The 27,862-nt window shown below is 50.1% G+C and overlaps 1 protein-coding gene across 3 annotated transcripts in view; it reads left to right on the top strand.

The window, feature by feature from the left end:
- The window catches only part of HMGB3 (high mobility group box 3), a 262,945-nt gene extending 235,960 nt beyond the window's left edge, over positions 1–26,985 (top strand). The window contains exons 1-8 of one of the 3 annotated variants that reach the window (XM_055563466.1): positions 18,947–18,995; positions 19,094–19,150; positions 19,249–19,286; positions 19,543–19,615; positions 24,300–24,454; positions 24,734–24,873; positions 25,362–25,536; positions 25,965–26,985. In XM_055563466.1, the coding sequence (XP_055419441.1) occupies positions 18,947–18,995; positions 19,094–19,150; positions 19,249–19,286; positions 19,543–19,615; positions 24,300–24,454; positions 24,734–24,873; positions 25,362–25,536; positions 25,965–26,102 (825 nt within the window). In that variant the 3' untranslated portion in view covers positions 26,103–26,985. Of the gene's footprint in view, positions 1–18,946; positions 18,996–19,093; positions 19,151–19,248; positions 19,287–19,542; positions 19,616–22,027; positions 22,119–22,283; positions 22,307–24,299; positions 24,455–24,733; positions 24,874–25,361; positions 25,537–25,964 lie in introns of those variants that run through there. The other 2 variants (XM_055563467.1, XM_055563468.1) reach the window with 2 other exon arrangements.
- Positions 26,986–27,862: the final 877 nt, after the last annotated feature.

The following is a 27,862-nucleotide window of genomic DNA, read 5'->3' on the forward strand; positions in this document are numbered from 1 at the left end:
TGGGGGAGGGAGATGGCAAGGGTGCAAGAACCACCCAGCTGTGCTGCTTCTTTTCCAGAAAGCAGGTCACCCTTTCCAAAGCCTTTCCCCTACTCCACAGGCTGAGGCAGCCTCCTAGTGGCCATCATCGTGATGTGGACACCAGAGGCCCTTGCCCCATCCTGCAGTCTCCCTACAGACATCCTGGGGGCATCGCACTGGGATTACCAACCTCTGGGCTGGTCCCTGCCTTGACAAGGCTGCTCCTTTTTCCCCGGCCTTTCACCCTCCCCCACTTCCATTTCCTCCTCCCTCCTTTGCCCTCCCCTTCCCTTCCCCACCTCTGTTCTCCTCCGTCCCCTTGTTTCTCTCCCTAACCTCCCTTCTCTTTTGCTCTCCTTTCCCACAGTCTCTCTCTGTCTCCTCTAGCCCCCTTTCCTCCCCTCCCCCACTTTTTCTCCCACCCTCCCCACCTCCTCTGCGAATGGGGCCAGGTTGCTTTACCTGTCTTCAACCTTTCCTGATCTCCTTCCAGTCTTTGTCATCAGCCCAGGGAACATGCCAAGTGGAGCAGGAGCCCGGGCCCAGTTTCTATGCCTCCCTTGGTGGGGCGGGGGGCAGGGGAGACAGGAGAGGGGGAATGGGGATGGGTGGGGCAGGGAGGAACCTAGTGGGGTGGTTCTGCTGCTCCAGAGTGCCTGGGAAGGGAAGAGATGGCTGAAGGCAGCGTCTCGGTGTCCACTGGATGCTTTTCAGGCACTTCTTGGCTTCTTTCTCCTGGACCAGCCACAGGGATGGTGGCGCTACAGGAACGCAATCCAGGGTGGCTGCCGGGCGGCAGGGGGTCCCTTTGCCCAGCAAGTCGTCGCACCATGGAGGTGCATGTGTGCTTCCTAAGAGAGTCCTTTGGACGTACGTATGTAGAAAGGAAGAGAGCACTGAGCCGGCCATCTGGACTTGGCCACCAGCGTGACTGGGCAAGTCAATGACCCTTTGGGTCTAATTTTTCTCTCATGTGAACTCCTTGGCTGGGTAGCCCCTGGGGTCCTTTGAGCAGTGGCCTTCAGCTGATAAGCTGCTGTCACATCCTCTCCAGGCTGTGTAGTTGCGAGCTGGTATGGCCTCTGACCCCCTAGGCTGGCCTTCCCTGCCTACTCTGGAGCGGCTTTCCAAGTGTGGTCCCTGGGCCAGCAGCAGCAGCATCCCCCCAAAACTGAGACAGAACCTGCACCTTTCTGCACACTCACTGATTCAGCAATTCTGAGTCTGGGCCCAGGAATCTGGGTTTCAGCAAGCCCTTGGGGTCATTCTAATGTACACCCAAGACCGAGAACCACAGTGCCAAACTGTTTGTCTTTGCAGAAGGAGCAGGGGAGCAGTTCATTCCAAATGGTGGGTGATGCACTGAGCTCTGGGGGTTGACATTCAGAGATGCTTACTCATGCATGGTCCGTGCTGTATCTGTCTGTGTGTGTGCCACACACGCACACACACATGCACTTACTCTGTTTGCACAAAAGTCCCTGACCAGTCCCCCTGGTCTGTTGACAGCCTTGCTTTAGATAGATTTCATTACAGCAAAATTCATGATTTGTTTCCATGAAGGACACCACAGATAGTTAACAGACAGACAACAGATGGGGAGAAGATATTTGCTGTTTAAAGCTGACAAGGGATTAATGGATAAAATATACAAGAAAATTCTGCAAACCAACAAGAAAAAGACCCAACAGGAAAATGAGCAAAGCATATGAATAGGCAATTCCCAGAAGGAGAAACCCAAAAGGCTAGCAAGTGAGTATGTGAAGAGATGTTCAGATTCATTAGTAATGAGAGAAATGCAAATTAAAACAATGAGATAAGATACACACATGTCAGATTGGCAAAAAGCAGAGTTAGGATGCCAAGCATTGGCTAGGGTAAGGAGAAAGGGGAACCACTGTGCACTGTTGGTAGGGGTCCAGCTACTTGGAGCAGCTGCTTTGGAAAGCCACCTGGCAGTATCTCATCAGGTCAAGGGTACATGTCCACATTGACCCATAAACTGAATGGCTTGAAAAATTAGAAATTTGTGGTTCTGAAGGCCAGAAATCCAAAATCAGCATCACTGGGCAGAAATCAAGCTGTCAGCAGATCACACTCCCCCCAAATTCTCTATGAGAGGAGGCTTCCTGGCCTCTTCCTGTTTCTGGTGGCTGCAGTTGTTCTTTGGCTTGTGGCCACATCACTTCTATCTTTAAGGCCAGCATTTTCACATCTCTCTCTCTTCCATCTTCACATGGCTTCCTCCTGTGTGTGTGTGTGTGTGTGTGTGTGTGTGTGTGTGACATATACCTGGCCCCTCTTTTAAAAGAATGCACATGTACCACTTAAATAGTGTCTCCCAAAAGTTCATGTTCCCCCAGGAACTCAGAAAGGAACCCTTTTAGGAAATTGGGTTTGTAGCTGGAATTAATTAAGCTGGGGTCATACTGGATTAGAAGGGACCCTTATCCAATGGCTGTTATCCTTATAAGAGGAGGAAATGACACATGAAGACATAAGAAAGGCCGTGTGAAGATGGAGACAGAAATGTAAGGGATGCAGCTGCAAGCTTAGGAATGAGCACCTGGGGCGAGTGGAAGCTGGACAAAGTGGGAAGAATCCTGCCCTGGAGCCTTTGGAGGCAGTTTGTCCTGCTTGATTTTGGATTTCTGACCTCCGGAACCATAGAAGAGTAAATATCTGTTGTTTTTAAGCCCCCTGGTTTCTGTGATTGCACTTCAGGCCCACCCTGATGTGTAGATCACCTCTCCAGCCCCTGTGTCTTTATTTAATCACATCTGCATAGTCTCTTTTTCTATCTAAGGTCACATCACACGTTCCAGGGATTAGGACCTGATATCTTCAGAGGACTTTATGCAGCCTGCAGCCCACGGAGACCCTCACACAGAAGGAATTCATCGTGCATTGTTTGTGGTAACAGAGGATCAGTGGCAACCTAGGTATTTATTACTGGTGAAAGGAGTAAGGGAGTATGTACAAGCAATCGACCAAAACACACAGCGGCATGAAGTGGTAACACACAGGGCTGAGTGGAAAAGGAACCCAGGAAGAAACTGAATAAGTTCTCCAGGACAGTATCACTTGTGTTTACTGAAAACACATGGAAACACTACTCTACACACTTGCCAGAGCACACACTTAAGTGTTTGCTCTGAGAGAAGGGGATTGGAGTGGCAGACAGGAATTACAGGATCTGGATGTGTGGATGGATTGATCCAGGCAGAGAGGGACCTCAAACACCAATGATGGTGATGCCACGAATTGAGGACTGTACTTAAATGAAGGCCAAAATAAACCAGGAAAAAAGAAGTTCCAGATGAGTCGTTTTGTGAAGGCTGCCCCACTCTGGAAGTGCCTTGGCTTGTTTCGCATAAAGATATCTTTATGCCAGTTGAGCTTCATCCTTATTTTCCTTTAGGGAAGGGAGGAACCATGTGGCCTCCAGAGCGGAGGGAGCACACCCTCTTTAGTGACTCCAATGAACAAAGGAAGCCAGACGAATGCCACTTGCCATCGCCTGACAGTTGTTTTCCATCTGCTGTGCTAAGCACTCCCTCCCAGCAGCCTTGAGCGGGCGACTGATGTCGTCATTGGCTCACCCACTGGTCTTGTTTCAGACCTCCCAGGGTTTTGTTCATTCTCAGAACACGCGGAATACACCCTGCCTCCCTTTTTCCAGATACAATACTTTTCCCAGTGCCATTTGATAAAGTAGCAGGAGTGTAAAATAGAACAAGGCCAGTAGTCCTGGAAACAGTCATAATAATCATCAGGGATTCCGAATCAGTTTGGTAAATGATCAGCTATTTTAACCTGTGGGGAGGGGGTGGTGGATGTTGTCTGCTTCTTTCACATCGGGTTCCTGTTAATTCCCTGTAAAGTTCCCTTTGAAAATGCCGTCCTTCTTGGCTATGCTTGGGGAGAAAAGACAACCTGACTTTTAATGTTTTGTCTGTTAGTCCCAAGGCCAGAGGGAAAAGGGGGAGTCATATTTTACTGTAACCTTTACTTTATCCCCCACAAAGGCCTTTTAGCAGAACTGACCTTCAGTATTTTTGAATCTAGCAACAAGAACAAACTCTCATTGTGCCATTCAGCAGCGTTCTTGTCTGGGCTCTCTTTGATTCAGTTAAGAATTCATATTTTCGGGTATACTAACAGCTGCTTAATTTTGCTATTCATTCCCGTCCACCCCCTCTCTCCTGTTACAGGCATACCTGGGAGACTAAATTTCCAAACACAGGTGAGGAATCAAGGGGTGGTTTTTCATCTCTGAAGATGCTTTAACAGCCTGCCCAAGGTCTATGCTCTTTGTGAACAAATATTTCATTTGAGCCTTGCCATATTTGACACAATTGGCAGTCCTTGTTCAGAACAGAAACTCATCTACAGATGCCAATGTATTCTTAGTTATTTGCCTGGGAGACAGGGGTTTAGTCCAACAGCAAAAGGAAGATAAAAGAGCAGGCAAAGGTAGCTTATCTTGCTTACTCCTCATAAGTATGCCTTACTTGCCTACCAAGAGAGGCCTTCAGCCAATCACTCAGCCCCCCAGAGTCTCAGCCACCCATTTGTACAATGAGGTGCTTGGAACTAGTATATATATTTTTATACTCTGTTGATGGAAGGTTCTGGAAGGTGCCACCATGAAGAAAGGAGAAGACCAAGCAGATCAGGACCTTGCCCACCCCCGCCCCTTTGAACCATTGCCCCTCTACTTTCATCTCAAAAGGCTGTGGCATATGATTTCATTCCAAAAGTCATTTGTTTTGCTGCTTAAAAAGGTACGGAAACCACTGGACTAGGTGAACTCTAGGGGCCCTGTACTAGTTTTCTGTGGCTGCCGTAACAAATTATCATAAATTCAGTGACTTGACAAAACAGAAATTTACTCTGTTCTGGTTCTGAAGTTCAAAATCAGTATTGTAGGACTGAAGTTAAGGTGCTCCAGGGAGAATTCATTCCTTATCTCTTCCAGCCTCAGCTGGCTGCTGGCATTCCTTGGCTTGTAGCTGAATCTATCCAACCTGTGTCTTCAAATGCTGATCTTCACTGTCTTTACATCTTCTTCTCCTCTGTGTGTCTATTTTTCCTCAGCCTCTTCTTATAAGGCTTCATGTGATGGCATTAGGGCCCATCCAGGTAATCCAGGATAATCTCCCCATCTCAGTAGCCTCAACTTCATCACACCCACATCTGCATAAGCTTTTTTTCCACATAAATTAATATTTTAGAGGTCCTGATGATTGTTTAATTCAGTCGCTCAGTCTTGTCCGACTCTTTGTGACCCCATGAACCGCAGCACGCCAGGCCGCCCTGTCCATCACCAACTCCCGGAGTCTACCCAAACCCATGTCCATTGAGTCGGTGATGCCATCCAACAGTCTCATCCTCTGTCATCCCCTTCTCCTCCAGCCCTCAATCTTTCCCAGCATCAGAGTCTTTTCCAATGAGTCAACTCTTCGCAAAGTATTGGAGTTTCAGCTTGAACATCAGTCCTTCCAATGAACACCCAGGCCTGACCTCCTTTAGGATGGACTGGTTGGATCTCCTGGCAGTCCAAGGGACTCTCAAGAGTCTCCTCCAACACCACAGTTCAAAAGCATCAATTCTTTGATGCTCAGCTTTCTTTATAGTCTAACTCTCACATCCATACATGACTGCTGGAAAAACCATAGCCTTGACTAGATGGACCTTTGTTGGCAAAGTAATGTCTCTGCTTTTGAATATGCTATCTAGGTTGGTCATAACTTTCCTTCCAAGGAGTAAGCATCTTTTAATTTCATGGCTGCAATCACCATCTGCAGTGATTTTGGAGCCCCAAAAAATAAAGTCAGCCACTGTTTCCGTTTCCCCATCTATTTGCCATGAATTGATGGGACCAGATGCCATGATCTTAGTTTTCTGAATGTTGAGCTTTAAGCCAACTTTTTCCACTCTGCTCTTTGACTTTCATCAAGAGGCTTTTCAGTTCTTCTTCACTTTCTGCCATAAAGGTGGTGTCATCTGCATATCTGAGGTTATTGGTATTTCTCCCCGCCAGCGTTTCTCGTGATGTATTCTGCATATAAGTTAAGCAGGGTGACAGTATACAGCCTTGATGTACTCCTTTCCCTATATGGAACCAGTCTGTTGTTCCATGTCCAGTTCTAACTTTTGCTTCCTGACCTGTGTACAGGTTTCTCAAGAGGCAGGTCTGCGATGGCACAGGAGCAGCCAAGAAGAGCTACCCCATGTTCAAGGTCAGGGCCGGTGGCCAAGAGGAGCTACCCCACGTCCAAGGTAAGAGAAACCCAAGTAAGATGGTAGGCGCTGAGAGAGGGCATCAGAGGGCAGACAGACTGAAACCACAATCACAGACAACTAGCCAATCTGATCACACAGACCACAGCCTTGTCTAACTCAATGAAATTAAGCCATGCGGTGTGGGGCCACCCAAGACAGATGGGTCATGGTGGAGAGGTCTGACAGAATGTGGGCCATTGGGGAAGGGAATGGCAAATGACTTCAGTATTCTTGCCTTGAGAACCCCATGAACACTATGAAAAGGCAAAAAGATAAGACATTGAAAGATGAACTCCGCAGGTCAGTAGGTGCCCAATATGCTACTGGAGATCAGAGGAGAAATAACTCCAGAAAGAATGAAGGGATGGAGCCAAAGCAAAAACAACACCCAGTTGTGCATGTGACTGTTGATAGAAGCAAGGTCTGATGCTGTATTCCTATGCAATATTGCATAGGAACCTGGAGTGTTAAGTTTATGAATCAAGGCAAATTGGAAGTGGTCAAGCAGGAGATGGCAAGAGTGAATGTCGATGTTCTAGGAATCTGTGAACTAAAATGGACTGGAATGGGTGAATTTACCTCAGATGACCATTATATCTACTACTGTGGGCAAGAATCCCTTCGAAGAAATGGAGTAGCCCTCATAGTCAACAAAGAGTCTGAAATGCAGTACTTGGATGCAATCTCAAAAACAACAGAATGATCTCTGTTCGTTTCCAAGGCAAACCATTCAATATCACTGTAATCCAAGTCTATGCCCCAACCAGTAACACTGAAGAAGCTGAAGTTGAATGGTTCTATGAAGGCCTATAGGAACTTATAGAACTAACACCCCAAAAAGATGTCCTTTTTGTTATAGGGGCCTGGAATGCAAAAGTAGGAATTCAAGAAACACTTGGGGTAACAGGCAAATTTGGCCTTGGAGTACAGAATGAAGCAGGGCAAAGGCTAATAGAGTTCTACCAAGAGAATGCACTGGTCATAGAAAACACCCTCTTCCAACAACACAAGAGAAGACTCTACACGTGGACATCACCAGATGGTCAACACCAAAATCAGATTGATTATATTCTTTGCAGCCAGAGATGGAGAAGCTCTATACAGTCAGCAAAAACAAGACTGGGAGCTGACTGTGGCTCGGATCATGAACTCCTTATTGCCAAATTCAGACTTAAATTGAAGAAAGTGGGGGAAACCACTAGACCATTAAGGTATGACCTAAATCAAATCCCTTATGACTATACAGTGGAAGTGAGAAATTGATTTAAGGGACTAGATCTGATAGACAGAGTGCCTGATGAACTATGGACGGAGGTTTGTGACATTGTACAGGAGACAGGAATCAACACAATCCCCAAGAAAAAGAAATGCAAAAAAGCAAAATGAGTGTCTGAGGAGGCCTTACAAATAGCTGTGAAAAGAAGAGAAGCAAAAAGCAAAGGAGAAAAGGAAAGATATACCCATTTGAATGCAGAGTTCCAAAGAATAGCAAGAAGAGATAAGAAAGCCTTCCTCAGCAATAAATGCAAAGAAATAGAGGAAAACAAGAGAATGGGAAAGACTAGAGGTCTTTTCAAGAAAACTAGAGATACCAAGGGAATATTTCATGCAAAGATGGGCTTGATAAAGGACAGAAATTATAATGACCTAAGAGAAGCAGAAGATATTAAGAAGAGGTGGCAAGAATACACAGAAGAACTGTACAAAAAAGATCTTCATGACCTAGATAATCATGATGATGTGATCACTCACACTCACCTAGAGCCAGACATCCTGGAATGTGAAGTCAAGTGGGCCTTAGAAAGCATCACTATGAACAAAGCTAGTGGAGGTGATGGAATTCCAGTTGAGCTATTTTGAATCCTAAAAGATGATGCTGTGAAAGTGCTGCACTCAATATGTTAGCAAATTTGGAAAACTCAGCAGTGGCCACAGGACTGGAAAAGGTCAGTTTTCATTCCAATCCCAAAGAAAGGCAATGCCAAAGAATGCTCAAACTACCGCACAATTGCACTCATCTCACACGCTAGTAAAGTAATGCTCAAAATTCTCCAAGCCAGGCTTCAGTAATACAAGAACTGTGAACTTCCAGATGTTGAAGCTGGTTTTAGAAAAGGCAGAGGAACCAGAGATCAAATTGCCAACATCTCCTGGATCATCGAAAAAGCAAGAGAGTTCCAGAAAAATATCTATTTCTGCTTTATTGACTATGTCAAAGTCTTCGACTGTGTGGATCACAATAAACTGTGGAAAATTCTGAAAGAGATGGGAATACCAGACCACCTGACCTGCCTCTTGAGACCTGCCTGATGATTGTGGCATAGATATTTCTTGGAGGACCATGTTGCAGCTGATCACAGGCCTTTTAACCAATAAAATTTTAGAATTCACTCTTTCCCCCCAATTCCCATCTTAATTGTGTTGTTATTTAGTCTCCTAGTCATGTCTGAGTTTTTGTGACCCCATAGACTGTATCCCACCAGGCTCCTGTGTCCATGGAATTCTCCAGGCAAGAATACTGGAGTGGGTTGCCATTCCCTTCTCCAGGGGATCTTCCCCACCCAGAGATTGAACCTGTGTCTGCTGTGTTGGCAGACAGATTTTTTAACACTGAGCCACCAGGGAAGTCCACCTTCTCTCTGTTCCCATGCCTTAAAGAACCTAAGAACACAGCATTATGTTTTCATTCAACTCAGAAACAAGAAATGCAAACTTCATCCCTTCATCATGAATGCATGTAAATTTGAATGCCCCATCTGATCTGGGTGCTTTTATTTCTATAAAAAGTCTCCGAATCATGAGTTGGTTTTGCCTGGTTAACCACCAGGCAGCATGCAGGGAAGCACCAGTGATGGTCCCAGAGCATGGAGCCATAGTCCCGGCACTGTCTCCCAGCTTGCCTTTGCCCTCTGCCCTGTGACACGGCAGCATCTGTCTGCCCTCTGACAGTAGAGAGAATACCTATAAATCCTAGAACTTTACAGGTGCAAGGGCTATCTGTATCTAGTGGGAACTTTCCCTTTCTGAGATAGGGAAATGTGTGGGGCGAGTGCACAAAGGAGGTCACAGTACCTCCTAGAATCTCTTTGAAAAAAAAAATTATTGCAAGGATAGTTTTCTTCCCCTTATCTTCTACTGTTTTTTCTGGTCATAAAATTATTCTTGCTTAGAGTCAAAAAGTATAAAGAAATAGGATAAAAGATGATCCATAATCTCACGTTCACAGGGCAAACACACATACTGAATGGTCCCTATGTGCCCAGACACAGGCTAAGTGTGCTCCATCCTTTATCCTCTGCCATCCTCACAGCTACCCTATGAGGTGGGTCTTACCAGATCCATTTTACCTATGAGGAAACTGAGGCACAGGGAAATTTAGCAACCAGCCCATGGGCATCAGGAAAGGATAGAGTTGAGACTTGAACCCAGGTACTCCTGATTCCAAAGCTTGTGCTCTCCATGCACATTCAGTACAACTTTGTATTTAGAGCTGCCAAAACAACCTGAAAGTAAGAATGCATGCTTGCCAGGGCATAAGCCCACCAGGATACATCCTCACTAGGGTGCATTCTTGCAAGACCGTATCCTCACTGGAGTTGACTTTTACTCTGTCCTGCTCAAAGCTTTGTTCTGTGAGGTTGTACCACTCTGGGTTTTTGGAGGGGAAGTTCAGATGGGATACTCATCTGACTGCAAGTTGATCCAGAGGCTGGAAGTGCATGTGACCTCCTCTGTGAACCTGCCCCACACAGTTCCCCATCTCAGAAAGGGAAAGTTCCCACTAGATGCAGATGGCCCTTGCACCTGTAAAGTTCTAGGATTTATCGAGTGTCAACACTCTGGACTGATGCTGAAGCTGAAACTCCAATACTTTGGCCGCCTGATGCGAAGAACTGACTCATTTGAAAAGACCCTGATGCTGGGAAAGATTGAAGGCAGGAGGAGAAGGGGACGACAGAGAATGAGATGGTTGGATGGCATCACTGACTCAATGGACACGAGTTTGAGTAAACTCCGGGAGTTGGTGATGGACAGGGAGGCCTCGCATGCTGCAGTCCATGGGGTTGCAAAGAGCCAGACACAACTGAGCAGCTGAACTGAACTGAACACTCTGGCATGCTAAGAAGGGATTTGAAAACCCACCATAAATATTTAAATGAGCTAGCGACATATGTTGACCTCATGACAGAATCACGAGCCCATCGTGGAGCAGGATCTGGAAGACAGTGGGTGACCCCTCATGTGACACTCTCTTTGCTTTAGGTCCCCCAGTCAAGTGTTCCAGAAGCTGGCTTTCCATGTGGTCCCTGGCTGATCATCGTCATTAGCATCATCCAGTTCTTAAGACTAAAGGTAAGAAGCAGAAGTGAGTGGATACATTTCTCAGAGGCCACAGTGGCGGCGGTGGCAGCAGCAGCGTGGCAAAGCTATTGAGGGTTTCTCTCTTCACCCGTTGTTTTTTTTTCCTTCAGAGTGTTTTTACCATATGCTGGCCCTCCTCTCTCCATGCCACAAGCCATTGCCACTTTGCTCACATTGTACTCTGAGATCCTAGTAGGGCCCAGACCTTCCATGGGGCCGTGGGTTGTTTTAATAGGGCGCTACAGGTCTGGTAGGGTAGCCAGGCAGGTACAGAAACAACTGGAACACCCAGGGTTTTCAGCCCTTAGGAAAAGTGTGACCAGTGAGGGGGGAGTAACAGGATCTCCGTGTTTGATCAGGGCTAGGGGCAGAGTAGTGGTAGGAACCTGGCGGGAACCAGACCCTGAGGAAAGACCCCTCTGTGGCTTCATCTCAAAGTTCTAGAGTCACGAAGGGTTTGAAACTGAACAGTAACAAGACAGGAAAGTACATTTATAAAGGTTCCTCGGGTTGCTGGCGTGGAGACTGGGTAATCCGTGAGGCTGCACAGGGAAACCAGCTGGGGTGGTTGTGGCCATCCAGGGGAGAGATGATCACAGCTCAGTACTGGGATGGGGAGATGCCACTAGGGTTAGGAGAGTGAATGGACAGGGTTTGGGAGGGCGCAGATATGGTAAAATGAGAGCAAGGCAGGAGGCAGGGAGGGAGTGGGGGAAGGGTGGGGGAGGGGTGCATATTGGGGAAGGGCTGAGCTTGGGGAGTCAGCTTGGGGCACACCGGGGTGAGGTGCTGGGAGGTCACTCATCTGATGACTACAGCAGTTGCCCTCAGGCCCTTTGATCTTTGCGGCCCTTCTCTCTGGGACTGTCCCAGGCAGAGGATCCTGGATGGTCATTGTTTGCCCACTGAAAACAATCTGACAGTGAAGCCTGTTAAAAAGACAGGCAAGCAAGAAACACTGAGTGACTCCTTATTCTACTCCTGAAGGTCTGGTACCCTTGGGCAAAACATTTGCTTTCTCCAGGCTTCAATTTTTTTTTCAAAATATGCCACATATCTCACAGGACCTTTGTGGGGTGCAGGTCAGATAGTAGATAAGCAAACTGTTAAGGGACAAAATACAAGGCAGCATTAGACGATCATCATTATCATGTTCTCCGATCAGACTTGGGCCATTTGTAGTTTATGTTTACAGTTCCTTACCACTATCATTTTATCTGACTGTCTATTTGCAGGTCAGGTATGAACATATCCAAAAGAAAGTGGAAAGTTGATAATCTATATAGATGATAATCTATATAAATCATGTTAAAAGAGAAGGCAAAAAATCTTGACACAGGCTGATCTGGGTCACATCATGTTGAAAAAGCTGTCTAGAATCATTTGCAAAGAACCCAAACAAAGGAGATCCCTTTATGAATATAAACACACTTTTCCACCTCATTGCCAGACCATAGAATTCAAGCATCTCCACCCATTCATTCATTCAACAAATATTCACTGGCATTTCCAGTGTGCTTCTTCTAGGCAGTTGAGAATGGAGGTAGGGGGTGTGGCTGCCTTTGAGGGATGCTCCAGCACCCTGGAGATCATCTAGTATCTAGCTCGATTCACTGACTGTCCAGAAGGGGAAACTGAGGATCAGTGAGGCTCAGGAACTTGTCTAAGGATTTTCCAAGGCCCCTTGAAGCTGTGGAGGAGTAGAGGGCAGCTCTTAGGATCACAGCAGATCCCTGCCTGTGATCCTAAGATGCTAGTCCTTCTAAGATATCTCTGTGGGTTTGGGTTTGGAAATGCAGAGCTATATGCCTAATACTTCATCAAGAGATATCACTTATCCCCTCAGAATGCAGCAATGAGGTTGGCCTTTGTCAGTTACTCAGGATGTCCCTTTCACCAACCATCCACCCTTGCACAAAAGTCTCCCTCAGAGCAAACACTGGTTGGCTGAGCCTAAACACTGTGCCAGCCTGGGGAGGTGGGGCCATTGGGAGATGAATGGAGCTCAATCCTTGCTCTGAACCTGGCAATCACAGTACCGTGTCCTACATGCCCCCTTGCTAGGGTTCTAGCCCTTCCCCACTCCCCACTCCGATGCCAGGAACCCAGAACCAGAAACTCATCAGGTATTTAGAGGACGGATATTCGTTGTGTAGGACTGGTGTGCTGCATGCATTCAGATGCACCAGTCCAGTTTGTCTTGATCCTATAGTTGAGGTTGCAGAAAGCCCAGAGAGAGCTGATTTGCTAGGAAAGATGCAGTTCCCAGCATAGGCGGCTTGGCTGCGGACGGATATGCTTCAGGCTTGTGCCACCTGTGTTTGGATCGACCTCTGACTGCTGCTCCTTTGCTTTGTCTGAAGAACTCAGAGTGAGGTCAAAGGTGATGACTAGAGGGACTTCCCTGTCAGCCCAGTGGTTAAGGCTCTGGGCTTCCAATTCAGGGAGTGAGGTTCAATCCCTGGTTGGGGAACTAACATCCAACATGCGTGTGTTCTCAGTCCCTCAGTCGTGTCTGAGTCTTTGCGACCCCATGGACTGTAGCACATCAGGCTCCAGTGTCCATGAGATTTTCCAGGCAAGAATACTGGAGTAGGTTGCCATTTCCTCCTCCAGTGGATCTTCCTGACCCAGGGATCAAACCTGAGCTTCCTTCGTCTCCTGCATTGCAGGCAGATTCTTCACCGCTTAGCCCCTGGTGTGTGTGGTGCAGACAAAAAATCAAAAGGTGACCATTAAAACAATCAACCCATGTTGCACTGAATGTTTCACAGGATCCGTGCAACAACTTATGACTTAGACCCTGAGAGACGGGGCACTGAAGTTCCTTGCCCAAGTTGGCTGACATCCAACCTAAATGCTCCTTGGTGCTATTTGGACTTGGGAGCTCCCTTGGCAAGCCGAGCCAGAGCCCTAGGGAGTGCTGCAAATCCACCGCAGGACTACAGGGCTGAGAAATAAAGACTGGGCATCCAGACCCCTGCTGCAGTGCCCTACGTGTCAGTGCCCTGGGCTGTCTTCTAGGAGAGGGGTAGATTCCTGGGAGCTCCCCTGGTTGGCTGAGTGAAGTCCTTGGCAGAATTGGCACAGTTCCTCTAGTTTTCTCATCACTTCTCCCAGAGTCAGAGATGGCTGCTGTCTCCTTCTGGGGGGGTAGGGGGTGAGGGAGGAGAGGTGCCTTCCACACCAACATCTGATAACACAGATACACCTTTGCTCATTCATCTAGTATCCCTCTGAATGTATCTTAGGTCCCAAGCCATGTGCTTGTTGGACAGAAGCCCAATTGAGACAGACATTCGGCAGGCAATCGCCTAAAGCGGGCCCAAATGCCATTTGTGAGACGTACCACAAAGGAGGCCAGAGGGAGAAAGTCAATTGCAGGCAGGGGAGTGTCCCTTCACTGACTGGGGATTGGGCTGAGGTCTCAAGGGTGGCAGCACTTGCTTAAGAGCTGAAGTGGGTGCAGATCCGAGGCAGCAGGAATGGCAGGTAAACACACATACTTCCAGGGATGGGAGAGGGGACACTCTGGGAGGGAACTGCCATTAAGAGTGAAGAAGGGAGCGGGAAGAAGAAGCTGCAGAAGCAGAAGTGGGGAGGAGAGGCCCTGGAGGGCTGACATGACAGCCAGGTTTACAACTTGATCAACGGGCTCTGGCTGGGAGGTGGGCGCCGCAGAAATCCAGGTGTTTTTCCCGCCTTCACTGCCAAGGTCTGGACTCCAGGCCCGCACCAGCGCTCTGCCTCTGGCCCATCCTCCCACAGCAACACAGGAGCGCTTTCTCAGACAGAGCTCTGCTTGGGTCACTACCTGCCAAAAGCTGCAGGTGATAGTGTCCACCCAGACAACTGCCCTGTCTCCAGAGAGGCTCCTCCCCTCACCTCTTCAGCCTTGGAATCCGCCTTTGAGTGAGTTCAGTGCACAACTTCGCACCTCCATTCAGAGGTCCTGCTTTCCCCCAGTTCAGTTCCGTTCAGTCATTCAGTCGTGTCCAACTCTGCTTTCTCCCGGCCTGTGGTAATTTGCTCCTTCTTGGCCCGTGGAACCCTTACTAACCCTGGATGCCAAGCTCAAAGTGGCTACCTATCCTCAGACCCGCCCCACCACAGTCACAACTGAAGCTCTCCCCTGGCCTTCACTTCTATTTTGCTGGCATTTATTTTATCCTTGGAAGGACTGATGCTGAAGCTGAAGCTCCAGTACTGTGGCCACCTGATGCGAAAAGCTGACTCATTGGAAAAGACCCTGATGCTGGGAAAGATTGAAGGCAGGAGGAGAAGGGGACAACAGAGGATGAGATGGTTGGATGGCATCACCAACTCAATAGACATGAGTTTGAGCAAGCTCTGGGAGATAGTGAAGGACAGGAAAGCCTGGCATGCTGCAGTCCATGGGGTTGCAAAGAGTTGGACACCACCGAGCGACTGAAAAACAACATTTTACCTTTGACCCGTTTATTGATGTTGGTATGTCTGCTCTCTAGATGGCAAGTTGCCTGAGGCTGGGGATTCTGCCTTAAGAATGTAAGTAGTAAGCCATCAGGGTCAATGGAGAACTCATTGTTAACGAATCTGAATGGAGTCAATGGAGAACTCATTTTTTACAAATCTGAATGGAGTCCCTGCTCTATGCTACACTTGGGGAGATGGCAGAGAACAGAGCAGTCAATCTTCTGGGGAGACTGACAATCAGAGTGATAAATGTAAAAGTATAGTGAGTGAGCTCACGAGCTGGTGTTGAGTGTGTGTGCATAAACAGAGCAGGAGAAGGAAGGCAGGCGATGTGAATTGTGGCTTTCAGTTTTCCACTGATCGTCAGGGAATGTGACACTGGAGCAAAGACCTAAAGGAAGTGAGGGCTAGAGCCTTGCTGATTTAGGGAGCAGATCTTCCCAGGCTAAGGGAGGAGCATGTGCCAAGGGCCTGGGGTGGCTATTGCCGAGTGCGAGCAGGGTGAGGAGAAACTTGAGAGCTGGAATCCGAGGTGAGTGTGGTGATGAGGGGTGACTTGTGAAGTCCCCCAAGGACCATTGGAGAGATGGGCTGTACCCTGGAGGGACAGGGTAAAGGTCTGAGTGTTCTCAGTGGACAAAGGGCAGGTTCAGACTTAACAGGATGCCCCCAGTTGCTGGGCAGACACAGATTGAAGCTGGTGGGGGAGATGGTATGTATGGTGATAAGTGCCATCCTTGTTAGAGTCAGATTCTAACACCATCCACTGGGCTTGTTTCTAAAGCCCTCTTTCCAGAGGGACTGGACACATGAAGGGCCTTTGCTAGGCTACATTTCAGGTTTGTTTTGGGTTTTTTTGGGGGGTAGGTAGGTGAAGATAGGAGAACCATTCTCTTTGTGAAGCCCCACCAGCCATCCTAAGAATGGTGATATCCGAAGGGATGCTGGGGACCAGTCACTGCTTCCCCTTTTCATGATGTTAAACTTAGGCCCAGAAAGAGGGCATGGGGCAAATTTTAAACGCAGCAACACCGGTCCCATTTTCAAGAGTGGCAATCTTCCGTTGCTCCCTCTCCCCACCACAGGAATCCCCCTGGTTCAGGTGAGGAGAAACAGTTTGTAACTTTTCCCAAAGAGGGAGACACTGGTCCATTAGCTGCTCAATGAGTCAGAGCCAGGCCTTTGTATCACTCAGGTGGGTACCTAACGGCCTGCGGTATTAGGCGAGGTTGGGGGGAGGATTCTGAGAACCTGCTGCTGCACTCTAGGTGGGAGGGAGTCAAGGAAGAGGTGTTGTAGACTGGGTCACTCAGTAGTGGGGAAAGTCTTCAAGGCCCGACAGGGCAGGGCTGTTCTGGGAACAGGCTGGGTCAGCAGAGCTGACCCTACTGAGTGTCCCCTTCCCTCCCTTCCCTGCCCCTCAATGTCCCCTCTTCCCTACAGCCTTCCTAGGACTGGGTGCCTGGGGAGGGTGGTGGGGCAGGGAGCTCTCATTTCATCTTCATCTTTCCCAGGAGCCCTGGTCTACCTGGCACATCCTTGACTCTGCATTGGCTTGTGTGGTTAGGATTGTGTGCCCACAGGGCAGTGGTGTGGACAGTAAATGTGGAGGAAGTCTTTTGGTTGTTGACCTGCTTCCTCTTTCAGTCATCCATTGAAAGGAGAGCCAGTGGGCCTGGTGGGGCTGGTGTGGCCTTGTGTGTGTGTGCGTGTGTGCTAAGTCCCTTCAGTCATGTCTGACTCTTTGAGACTTTATGAACTGTAATCTCTTCTGTCCATGGGATTCTCAGGCAAGAATACTGGAGGGGGTTTCCATTTCCTTCTCCAGGGGATCTTCCCAACCCAGAGATCGAACCCACGTCTCCTGTGTCTCTTGCATTGGCAAGCGGGTTCTTTAACCACAAGTGCCACTTGGGAAGCTGGTGTGGCCGTGTCACACTAAACAGCATTGGCTTCTGGGCTCCCTTCTCCGGTGGCCCTGGGAGCAGGAGAGGTGGGATAGGCTAGCCCCAGTTGCCTGTCTGTTCCCAACCTGCAACGTCTTCTTCTTGGGGTTGCTGACTGCCCCTGCCACATTGCCAATGGCCATAGAGCTGAGCTATTAAGAGTAAGACAAGTGTTACACCAAGGGTCAATCAACAGACCAAGTTTCCAGCCCCTGCTCAGCCACCGGCTCCTGGGGGGCCCTCTGAATCCAGCCCATCAGAAGAGTGTCAGAAACCCTCTCTGGGAAAGCACTTTTCCTCTCCTTGGGAAGAGTCCAGTTGGAAGGCAATTCCCATCCACAAGCCAAGGGGGAGAGGAGACAGGAGGCCCCAGCTCCCCTGGGAGTGAGCAGAGGTGGGCAGGGGCCCTGGGAAAGCGTAGAAGCTTGCAGTTAAAGACTCCCTACCTGCAAAGATGGAACTTTACAAAGGCTCCCAGATCCCCTCATAGCTCAGTGGGTAAAGAATCTACCTGCAATGCAGGAGATCTGGGTTCAATTCCTGGGTCAGGAAGGTTCCCTGGAGAAGGAAATGGCAACCCACTCGAGTATTCTTGCCTAGAGAATCCCATGGATAAAGGAGCCTGGCAGGCTACAGTCCATGGGGTTCCAAGAGCCGGATACAAGTTAGTGACTAAACAACCACCACCACCACCACCAGATGATCCCTTGTGAAAGACTGCTCATTTTGGGATCTTCACAGCCAGTGAAGGTTGGGCCTCAGGGATGTTACTTTCAGCCCTGGGTGCTCAGATGAGACCTGGGGTAGGGGTAGGGTAGGGTGAGGTCTAAGGGACTAGGGCTTCATTTGTGTTGAATGATGAGGATTACTCCTAATTTGGGGGTGGGGGGAGAGGGTCTTGAACTGACAGGAACTGAACGGAAACCTCTTTACCACACTTCGTCTTATTTCTTATCTCCTGTGAATGTTCTCCTGACATCTCTAGGCAGTGGAGTGGCTTATGGGATTCTGGTTTGAGGTTCCCTTGCATGGATGGGCCTGGCCTCCTAGGGGACTGATGTCATTAAAGTACTTTCCAGGGAGACCCAGGCAGGGGCTCAGCACACTCCAGCACCTTGAGCTACCCCCAAGCCAAGCCACTGAGCACTGAATTTTGCTGCAGATAGAAAAGGCAACATGCCTTGGAACCCCTGAGTCTGGACCATGTCTGCTCACCCCTGACTTTGTCACTTTTTCTACCCTTCCATGCTGATTCTTAGCCTCCCCTGGGTGGCCTTTTATACATGACCACCAGATCACTTTCACACCTACCCTTCCTCACCCACAGACTAGATAGTGGCCAGCATGGAGAAGGTAGGTCGTGCCACCTTTGACAGGTGACACTGAGACTGGGGGAGCTGAGGTGACATGGCGGAAGGCCCACCACAACATCAGTGACAGCCCAAAGCTACTGTCTCTCCCATACCCTCCATCCCCAGCCCCTCCCCTTCATCCCATCTCCTTTCTGTTACTTATGAGTAGACATTCAAGATATGTACATGGGATTGAGTTATGAGAGAGTTTTTGCACTCAGGCTGCTGCCATGGACAGTCTGGGCTGAGGAGAAACTAAAGCTGTGAGGAGCTTGCCAACTGAGACTCAGTGTGGAAGGAATGGAGAAACTGGGGACACTGGGCCTGAGGGAGACATGGAGACTTGGGTCATAGGTATGTTTGTGGGGGGCAGGGCAGGGAAACATGGCAACCATCAGCAGACCTCTGACACGGCTTGGTGATGTCATAGTCACTTTCTGGAGGTTCTGGTAACAGTGACCACAGGTCGCCACTTCAGGCCAAGTGCCTCAACTGGATAGAAGGCACTCCTCAGGAGCAGACATGGAAAGTCTTCCTTCGATGAGTGAGAAGACGAAGTTGGTCCTTCAGGGTATGTACACAGAAATCAGAGACCAATGGGCAGGGCTCTGGCAGTGGGTGGGAAGAGGGGATCTTGACGGTGGTGTCTGGGCACAACTTACTCTACAGGAGCAGACATGGAAAGTCTTCCTTCGACGAGTGAGAAGACGAAGTTGGTCCTTCAGGGTATGTACACAGAAATCAGAGACCAATGGGCAGGGCTCTGGCAGTGGGTGGGAAGAGGGGATCTTGACGGTGGTGTCTGGGCACAACTTACTCTACAGGAGCAGACATGGAAAGTCTTCCTTCGACGAGTGAGAAGACGAAGTTGGTCCTTCAGGGTATGTACACAGAAATCAGAGACCAATGGGCAGGGCTCTGGCAGTGGGTGGGAAGAGGGGATCTTGACGGTGGTGTCTGGGCACAACTTACTCTACAGGAGCAGACGTGGAAAGTCTTCCTTCGACGAGTGAGAAGACGAAGTTGGTCCTTCAGGGTATGTACACAGAAATCAGAGACTAATGGGCAGGGCTCTGGCAGTGGGTGGGAAGAGGGGATCTTGACGGTGGTGTCTGGGCACAACTTACTCTACAGGAGCAGACATGGAAAGTCTTCCTTCGATGAGTAAGAAGACGAAGTTGGTCCTTCGGGGTATGTACACAGAAATCAGAGACCAATGGGCAGGGCTCTGGCAGTGGGTGGGAAGAGGGGATCTTGACGGTGGTGTCTGGGCACAACTTACTCTAAGCTCTCTTACTTCTCTGGCTTGGCTTTCAAGCTGCTGTGTCTGTGAATGCCCTAGGTGTGCCCAGGTGTGTGTGTGAGTCTATATATATGTGCTGCTTGTGACTTCCCTGTGCTTATGAGTGTGACCCTCACCAGCCGGGGCCCGTTAAGAAGTGCCCATGGGCTCTGAGGCTGACCATTCTGGTTTTCCCAGCTTGGTGCTTCCAACTGCTAAGGGCAGCTTCCCATTGCAGCCAGGACACCAGGCAGTGGCCGGACCAGAAGGAGGCCCCTGTCCCACCTCACATCTCTGGCCCAGAAAGGCCTGACAACACTGAGAGGCTAGGGCACTCTGGAGAGTGGTCATACTATAACGAGGCCCTGCTTCCCTCTGGGAAGGGTAGAAACAGAAGACGGGGGCGGGGGGGGGGGCTTGAGAGTAGCAGGCTCTGAGAACCTGGCAGTGGAAGAAGTTGGAGCCGTCAGCCTGGAGAAGAGACTTGGCCTGCCGTGCAATCTCTGAAGGATGAGGGGTTAGACTGTGTGTGGGATGGTGACGCCAGGGCTCAGAGATAGGCCCAGATGGATGACAACCCAGAAGGGAGATGGTAAGTTCACTATGAGTGGAGGTATGCAAGAAGGTTGGTGAGCACTCAGCTATCTCTTAACAGGGCAGGGGATTAGATGAGAGAGCCTTAAGATGTCTGCATTCCAAGGAGTCTGTAAACCGGGGACCTAACAAACTGAGTTTGATACCTGTGGCTCTTGCAAAAGGGCACTATTATCTTTGCCTTCATTAGCTTCCAAGTGGATCCCTAACGTTCGAAGCCCAGCAATGCCAGCTACAGGGCCACAGCCTAGGTCATGACACTCTGAGGAGCTGGCAAGAGCTGGGTGGGGGTGGGGAGGTAGGTTCATTCTGAGGTCATCTCCCTTGTACAGCTCAGACTCAGCCACAGTTGCTGGAAACAGTGTTTCAAAAACTCATCTTCAGGTGGGTCTCATTTCTAAATATGGAAATTATTAATAGGTGAGTATCCTGGGCTTTCAAAGTGTTTTAGAAACGGAATATCTGTAGAATAACTCATGATACCTCTTCCACTATTTTCTCCAAATTTCAATGCTTGAAATGTGCTCCTTTTCTCAGCTTTCCTTTTTTCTCCTCCATTCTTTCCAGGAGGTTCACGGTATCTTCAAGAGGGAAGGGGACCCTCAGACAGTTTTCAGCAGGGCTGATACTAGCATTTGGAATGGGACATTGCTCCCTCCTAAGTGACTCTCCTGTACAATGCAGGACATTTGGCATCTCTGGCCATCCTTGCCTTTTAAATTCCAGCAGCAACATTTCCCAACATCCGTTAGAGGTGACACTGCCCTCTCCGTCTTTGAAAATCATTGCCTGAATCCCCTCAAAGAACTGACTTCCTCAAGGCCATACTACCCAGTGACAAAGCCAAGGCCAAGTCAAATCCCATTCATTCATTCCAAGAACTTTTATTCTTCAATAGGGTGTGTGTCACAAGAGCAAAGGGAAAGCGGGCCTAAACTGAGGCGGTGAATAGGGGACTGACTCCCTGCCCACAAAGTTACTACTTCTCCTGATTTCTCTCCTTTTGCCAAACTCCGTTTTCGTCCTCTAGCCCACCTAGCTCGCTGGTTCCGCAATTGCAGCACAGATTGACTTTCTGGGAATTAGTGGAAAGAGTCTAGATGAGCGCGATCCTCGGGAGCACAATCAGGTTGTTTTAAGGCGGGGTGCGAGTCCTGAAACCCTGAGATCTCTCAGCAGCTTTCCTGCTCGAGCGAGCAGCCGCTTTCCGCCGGGCTAGATGCCTGCCGCAAGGCCCCTGCAGCAGAGTCGCGGCGGAACTCGGTGGAAGTGAAGGACAGTCGACCCTCAGAGTCGATCCCAGAGTTGTCCCGGGGAGGGTGGCTGAGGTGAGGCGTGGCGGGTGGGGCTGCCTAGGGGACAGGGGACCCGGGACGCAGAGGCCGCGGCTCAGAAGGAGCAGAGGGCAGCGCAACCCAGCTCGACCTTGCCCTCCAAACAGCAGAAGCCGAGGCCGCAGGGAATGGCGGAGCCACCTCTCCAAAGTCCTTTGAGATGCCACCTCGGTGCGAAAAGGGCGGGGGGGGGGGCGCGGGGAGTGGGCAAGCGAGATTATTATTATTCCTGGGTTTTGCCGCGGCAGCTAGCGCCGGCGGGTTGTTCTGTTTGAATGAATGAGCCCAGCGGCCGCGCCCAATGGGCTCCCGCGCCTGTTTAATATTCATGAGGCCCGCAGCCAATGGCCGGGCGAGGAGGTTGTTTTAAACGGCGGAGCCCGCTGGCCAATCAGGCGGCTCTCGTGGAGGCAGCTAGCGCGAGGCTGTGGAGCGCTGAGCCGCGCGTCGTGCCCTCCGCTGCCCAGACTAGCGAACAATACAGGTACGTTTCGCACCGCCCGCCGCCGCCGCCACCGCCGCCACTGCCACCGCTACCGTCGCCGCCGCCGCAGAAGCAGCGCCCGCACAACTTTCCTCCAGCCCGCGCCGCCGCGAGCGCGCTCCGCCGCCGCCCCCTGCCTCTCCTCCGCGCGCCCTTCCCGCCCCCTTCTCCTCTCTTCTTTGCTATAGGTGCGGGAAGGAAAAAGCGATTCAGGTGTTTCAACTTTTCCATGCATCAACCTGAGCTCCTCAGTGTCGGGGCTGCGTTCCTTCCGCGGAACCCGTCTCGGCCGACGCCCCCTGGGGCAGCGGCCCAGGGACCTTGGCCCCCCCACTGAAGCCAGATGTTCGGGCAGCTGCGGCGGCGCGAGCCGAGGGGCGACTGCGGGTTCTGGCGGCGCGCGTCCCGGCGCCGGGCGGCGGACCTGGGCAGGGGGCCGGTGCTTCTCCGCCCGGGACGGACTCTGGGGAGGCCGGGCGACCGCTGCCCGCTGGGGACTACGGCTCAGGCAAACTTCACTCCCGGTCTCAGCTGGGCACCGCGCGGCCCCGGGGGGCTGCACTGCTGCTTCTGCATTAACATGGCTGTCGCGGGAGCGCCCGGCGGCCCGGGTGGGGGGGGGGCGCGGGCCGGCCGCCCCCTGCTCATCTCCTGCCCGCAGGGCACCGCCGCCGCCGCCGTGAACATGGCTGGCGCGGCACGGCGCGGCGCTGGGCTCAGGCGAGCGGCGGGCGGACGGGCGGCGGGGACACCCGGGCGGGCTCCGGCCTCGGCCCCAGCGCCCGCGGCCTGGGGCGAGCGGCGTGGAGGGCCGGGGGCGCCGCCGCGGGCCCCTGCGCGGCCGAGCGTCATGGCCGCACGGGCGCCTTTGTTATCCCGAGGAGTGCGCTCCGCGCCACCGCCGGGGGCGGGGGGTCCAGCCCGCGGCCCCCGCAGCCCCGGGCGGGGCGGGGTGGGGTGGGGGCTGGCGAGCAGGCGGCGGCGGTGGCGGGGCCCGGACCGCTTTGTTCGCCGCCGTCGCCGCCGCCCGCGCCGGCCGCGCGCGGATCAGCCATTTTAGCGAGCGGAGCTTGGAGGCGCGGCGGGCGCCGCGGTCACCGCCGCTGCCCGCTCGGCTCCGCGCCCCCGGCGCGCTGCCGCCGCCGCCGCCCCCCGCTCCCTGCGCCCCCCGCGGGTGGCAGCGGCGGATTTCAGGGGCACTTTCTTTCATCAGGAAGCTTTTGACAAAATGGAAGGTGAATTCTGCGTGTCCGAGTGACCCAGCGCGGGGCCGAGCCCGGCCGTCCGTGGCCAGCCCCGGGCTCCTCCGCGACCCGCGCCGCCGCACCCGCGCCGCCGCCGCGGGGCCCAGATTCAGCCCCTCGGTCGCTCCCAGGGAAGGGGAGGGCTTGAATTTAGCGTGATGACCTTGGGTGTGGGAAAAGGAAAAGATGGCGGGAAGCAGGGGGGGTGGGACAGGGACGATGACACGCCACAGCTGCATTTTGATTTGGAAACTTTGCAGAAAGTGTTCCTGGCTGGACATGCTTGCCTTTACCGATGGGCAAGACTAGCCCTTTCTGTTTCCCCTCCCCCTTTAGGTAATGATGAAGATACAGATTGGAACTGAATAGTACAAGGGAGATCTGCTCATTTGCCAGATTACTGTTCTTGTAAAAGCCATTTTTATAAGCCAGAACGCATCAAAAATAGTGAAATTTCAAGTGTTCCCTATTTCCAGTTCTCCTGCTTTGGTCTTGCAATCCCCAGTGGCAACAGTATTGTTGTCTCTAACATAGTAAAACAGATGACCCGCTAGCCTGAAGTGGTTGGTTGCAAGCTTCTGCCACCTGCCTGCACCCTTTACCAACGTGTCCTCCGTGTGCCCTTACCACTTTTGAATTGTAGTTTGCAAAACGTAATAGTTCTGAGTCTCAATATAGCTCAGAACCACCCAGCTTGGGCCGGTTCCATTTGGAGAACTTGATCACTCCTGGAGAAGTAACTCACAAACCAGCGCACTTCATGCTGGTCAAAAGTTAAATGACAAGCGACAGTGAAACTGATTTCCTCCCTACTCTGCCTTCAGCTGCTAGAGCGGCTGCAGGATGGGGGCAAGGGTTCTTCCAAAAGGGCCACCTTTGGTATATCTTGCAGATGTTCATTGTGTTTGTTTCTCTTTGTCTCTCTTCCCTTCATCAGTCAAGATGGCTAAAGGTGATCCCAAGAAACCAAAGGGCAAGATGTCTGCTTATGCCTTCTTTGTGCAGACGTGCAGAGAGGAACATAAGAAGAAAAACCCAGAGGTCCCTGTCAATTTTGCTGAATTTTCCAAGAAATGCTCTGAGAGGTGGAAGGTATTTTTCTTTTATATTTTTCCAGCCACTCTTAGTTGGATTTCACACTTTCTGGTTACTGACCTTCAGTGTAGCTCCAGGTGGCTGTTTTCTTCTTCTTTACTTAGACTCATCTTGTCTCTCCTTAGAATTTTGTTTTATTTTTGAAGATTCTGCAAGGGTTTAAGGCTGTCATCCCCTTTTGCAAGTGATTCTCGCTGCTGCCACCATAATTACAGGACAGCTGAACAGGTGTGTGCTCACTGCATTGAGGAATTTAACAGGTCCTGTGTTTTGCAGACCATGTCCGGGAAAGAGAAGTCGAAGTTCGAGGAAATGGCAAAGGCGGATAAAGTGCGCTATGATCGGGAAATGAAGGATTACGGACCAGCTAAGGGAGGCAAGAAGAAGAAGGACCCTAATGCCCCCAAGAGACCACCGTAAGTGGCTGTAGGATTCAGGATAGCAGTTAAGAGTTTTCCTTCTGCTTGAAGGATTTTTAAAAAGACAACTGTACCTAGAAAGATGTTGCGATACCTCGGTAAAACAATGTGTACTTTGAGCTGTACAGTGCAGGGCCAGGGAAATTCCTGGTTGTGGCTGTCTTTGTGAGCTATATGCATGCATGGTGGTTGGCTGTTGGCATTTCCACTGGGAAGGGGGCAGACAGCCCAGTTCTGGGTGTCAGTGTCCATTGGCATTTTCGTTATCCTTTTCCCAGTAACTGAGAAAGCACTGTATGTTGCTGAAGCCTCTTAAGCATTCTAGTGCCTGCAACTTTGTAATATTGTGCATGACATCACGCATTTCTTCACTTGAGGGAAGAGTCATAGTGGTAGGAATTTGTGCATTCAGCGACATGAGATCTTGACTTCAGCTCCCGTTTTGGTGGGTTCTTCTCTGATGTATACAATTCTCTCCCGACAAGGTCTGGATTTTTCCTATTCTGCTCGGAATTCCGCCCGAAGATCAAGTCTGCTAACCCTGGTATCTCTATTGGAGATGTGGCAAAGAAGCTGGGCGAGATGTGGAATAACTTAAGTGACAGTGAGAAGCAGCCATATATCAACAAGGCTGCGAAGCTGAAGGAGAAGTATGAGAAGGTGAGGGACCAGAGTGTACCCTGCACAGGCTGGGGCCTCCGGGAGCCTGGAAAGGTGAACGGTCAGCTGCCATGGCTGGGCTGGGGGTGGAAGGCTGCAGGACTCGTCTCCATGCCAGATCCGCCTAGTATATTGGTGGTCCCGCTTCTGACAGATGGTTGTGTCTAAGACAGCTTTTCAGGCAGGCTTCAAAATGTGATCATATGGGGGTGCCCTCAGCAGAAAGTCAGATAGTGCTTATTCACTGGACTTTTAGAGTGCATGAACACCCATGCACTCGGCAATTGCAGTGGCTGTGAACTCAGTTTGAATCTGGAAAGAAATACTTCAAAGAGCAGCCCTGTCTTTCTCCTGTGTTTTCTCCTTCTAGGGTGGGGACGCTTGCTTCTACCCTTGACTGATTTGCAATATGTGTCTGTCCCTTCCAGGATGTCGCAGACTATAAGTCGAAAGGGAAGTTTGATGGTGCCAAGGGTGCTGCTAAAGTTGCCCGGAAAAAGGTGGAAGAGGAAGACGAAGAGGAGGAGGAGGAGGAGGAGGAGGAGGAGGAGGAAGAGGATGAATAAAAAAAAAAACAACTGTTGATCTGTCTCCTTGTGAATACCTTAGAGTAGGGAGCGCCTTGATTGACACACCTCTCACCCAAGATGTGTCTGTTGCCCTTATTAGGTTTAATTACCCAATTGGATCATGATCATATCTTAGTCTCTGAAAGTGCTCTAACAATTGTCAGTAGTTTACGTTAAGTGGCCATGGGTGTCTGGAGCACCTGGAAACTGTATCAAAGTTGTACATATTTCCAAACATTTTTAAAATGAAAAGGCTCTCGTGTTCTCCTCACTCTGTGCACTTTGCTGTTGGTGTGACAAGGCATTTAAAGATGTTTCTGGCATTTTTTTTTTTTAATTTGTAAGGTGGTGTGTTAATTCTATGGTCATTGGCTAGAAATCCCGAGTTTTCAACTGTACATATCTATAGTTTGTAAAAAGAACAAAGCAACCGAGACACACTCTTGATGCTCCTTGCTTGGTGTGGAGGCTGTGGGGGCAATGCCTTCCGGAGGGGCTGTAGCTCAGGGCGTGCACTGTGGGGCTGGACCTGTGGACACTGCAGTGGGCATCCATTTAGCTTCAGGTTGTCTTGTTTTTGTATATAGCGACATAGCATCCCGCTGCCATTCTTAGCTGTGGGGGGGGGGGGTCAGCAGGCATGAGAAGTGTTTTGGATCCTTTTTAGTTGAAGTGTGGTAGTTTTAAACTGTTTTTTTTTTTTTTTTAAAAAACAAACTATAGAACTGTTCATTGTCAGCAAAGCCAAGAGCCACTGCACCAGTGAAAGTTCAAGAACCTTCTGTACTAAACACGATCTGCAATGTTCTGTTATTTTTTTTGTATGTTTAGAATGTTGAAATGTTTTTGAAGTTAAATAAACAGTATTACATTTTTAAAATTGTGCTCTATGATGACAGTCTAAATGTCTGACTCACAGCAGTCTTAGCAGGAGGACAACCCACTCCGTGGCATCTGGTAACTAGCCTCCTGGTGAATCTGGTAAATAACTTCTCTTTTGCTTACTGTGGCCAGCCTACTGAGGACAGAGATAAAGAGGGCTACTTGAAGCTACTATGTGATTTTCTTTGTGTCTGAAAGGCATTAAGGTGAAGTCTAAGTTGCTGAATGTAGGTGCTAAGGTCACAGACAAGATTTAGCAGTCCTCAGAGGTTTAGGAAGGTGGGTGGTTAAGATTGAGGCTGACTACTACTGGGGTTTGTTTTTGGTTTCTTTTTTTTTAAATCTCCCACTCTACCCGCCCCCCTCACCCCCCCCCCACACACACACACTGGGGAGGTGGTCAAATTCATTGCTGAACAGCAAAACGTTCTTGCAGGCTTTTTTTTTTTTTCTCCTTCACCCATGCCTCCCCATGCCCCAGTACACATAGTAGAACATTATTTTGCTCAATGATCAAGGTGTTCTTGAGCTTGGCATCCTCTCCTAGACCCCAATGAGGGGTACATGGAGGAGGGTGCAGTGTCCTTTTCCTTCCAACTTCAAGAAACCAAACACCTCGAGGAAGATGGCTGGGCTCCATCAAGGGGCACCTGCAGGGCAAGCTGATGGCATCAACTGCTTCTAAGTAGTAGATGTCATCAGAAAAAAGACTGGTCTACCCATGGTTTGAGATTGTTTATTTGGAATATAAATCGTTGTTAAAATGTTCTTACACTTGAAGAGGCTTGTTATATGTTTCAGTGTTTAATTCCTTTTGGAAGATGTAGCATTTTGTCCAAGTTGGGCTGAGGGGTGATGGCCATAGTGGCAGATGG

This window comes from Bubalus kerabau, chromosome X (genome assembly GCF_029407905.1).
Source record: "Bubalus kerabau isolate K-KA32 ecotype Philippines breed swamp buffalo chromosome X, PCC_UOA_SB_1v2, whole genome shotgun sequence".
NCBI classification, from domain to species: domain Eukaryota; kingdom Metazoa; phylum Chordata; class Mammalia; order Artiodactyla; family Bovidae; genus Bubalus; species Bubalus kerabau.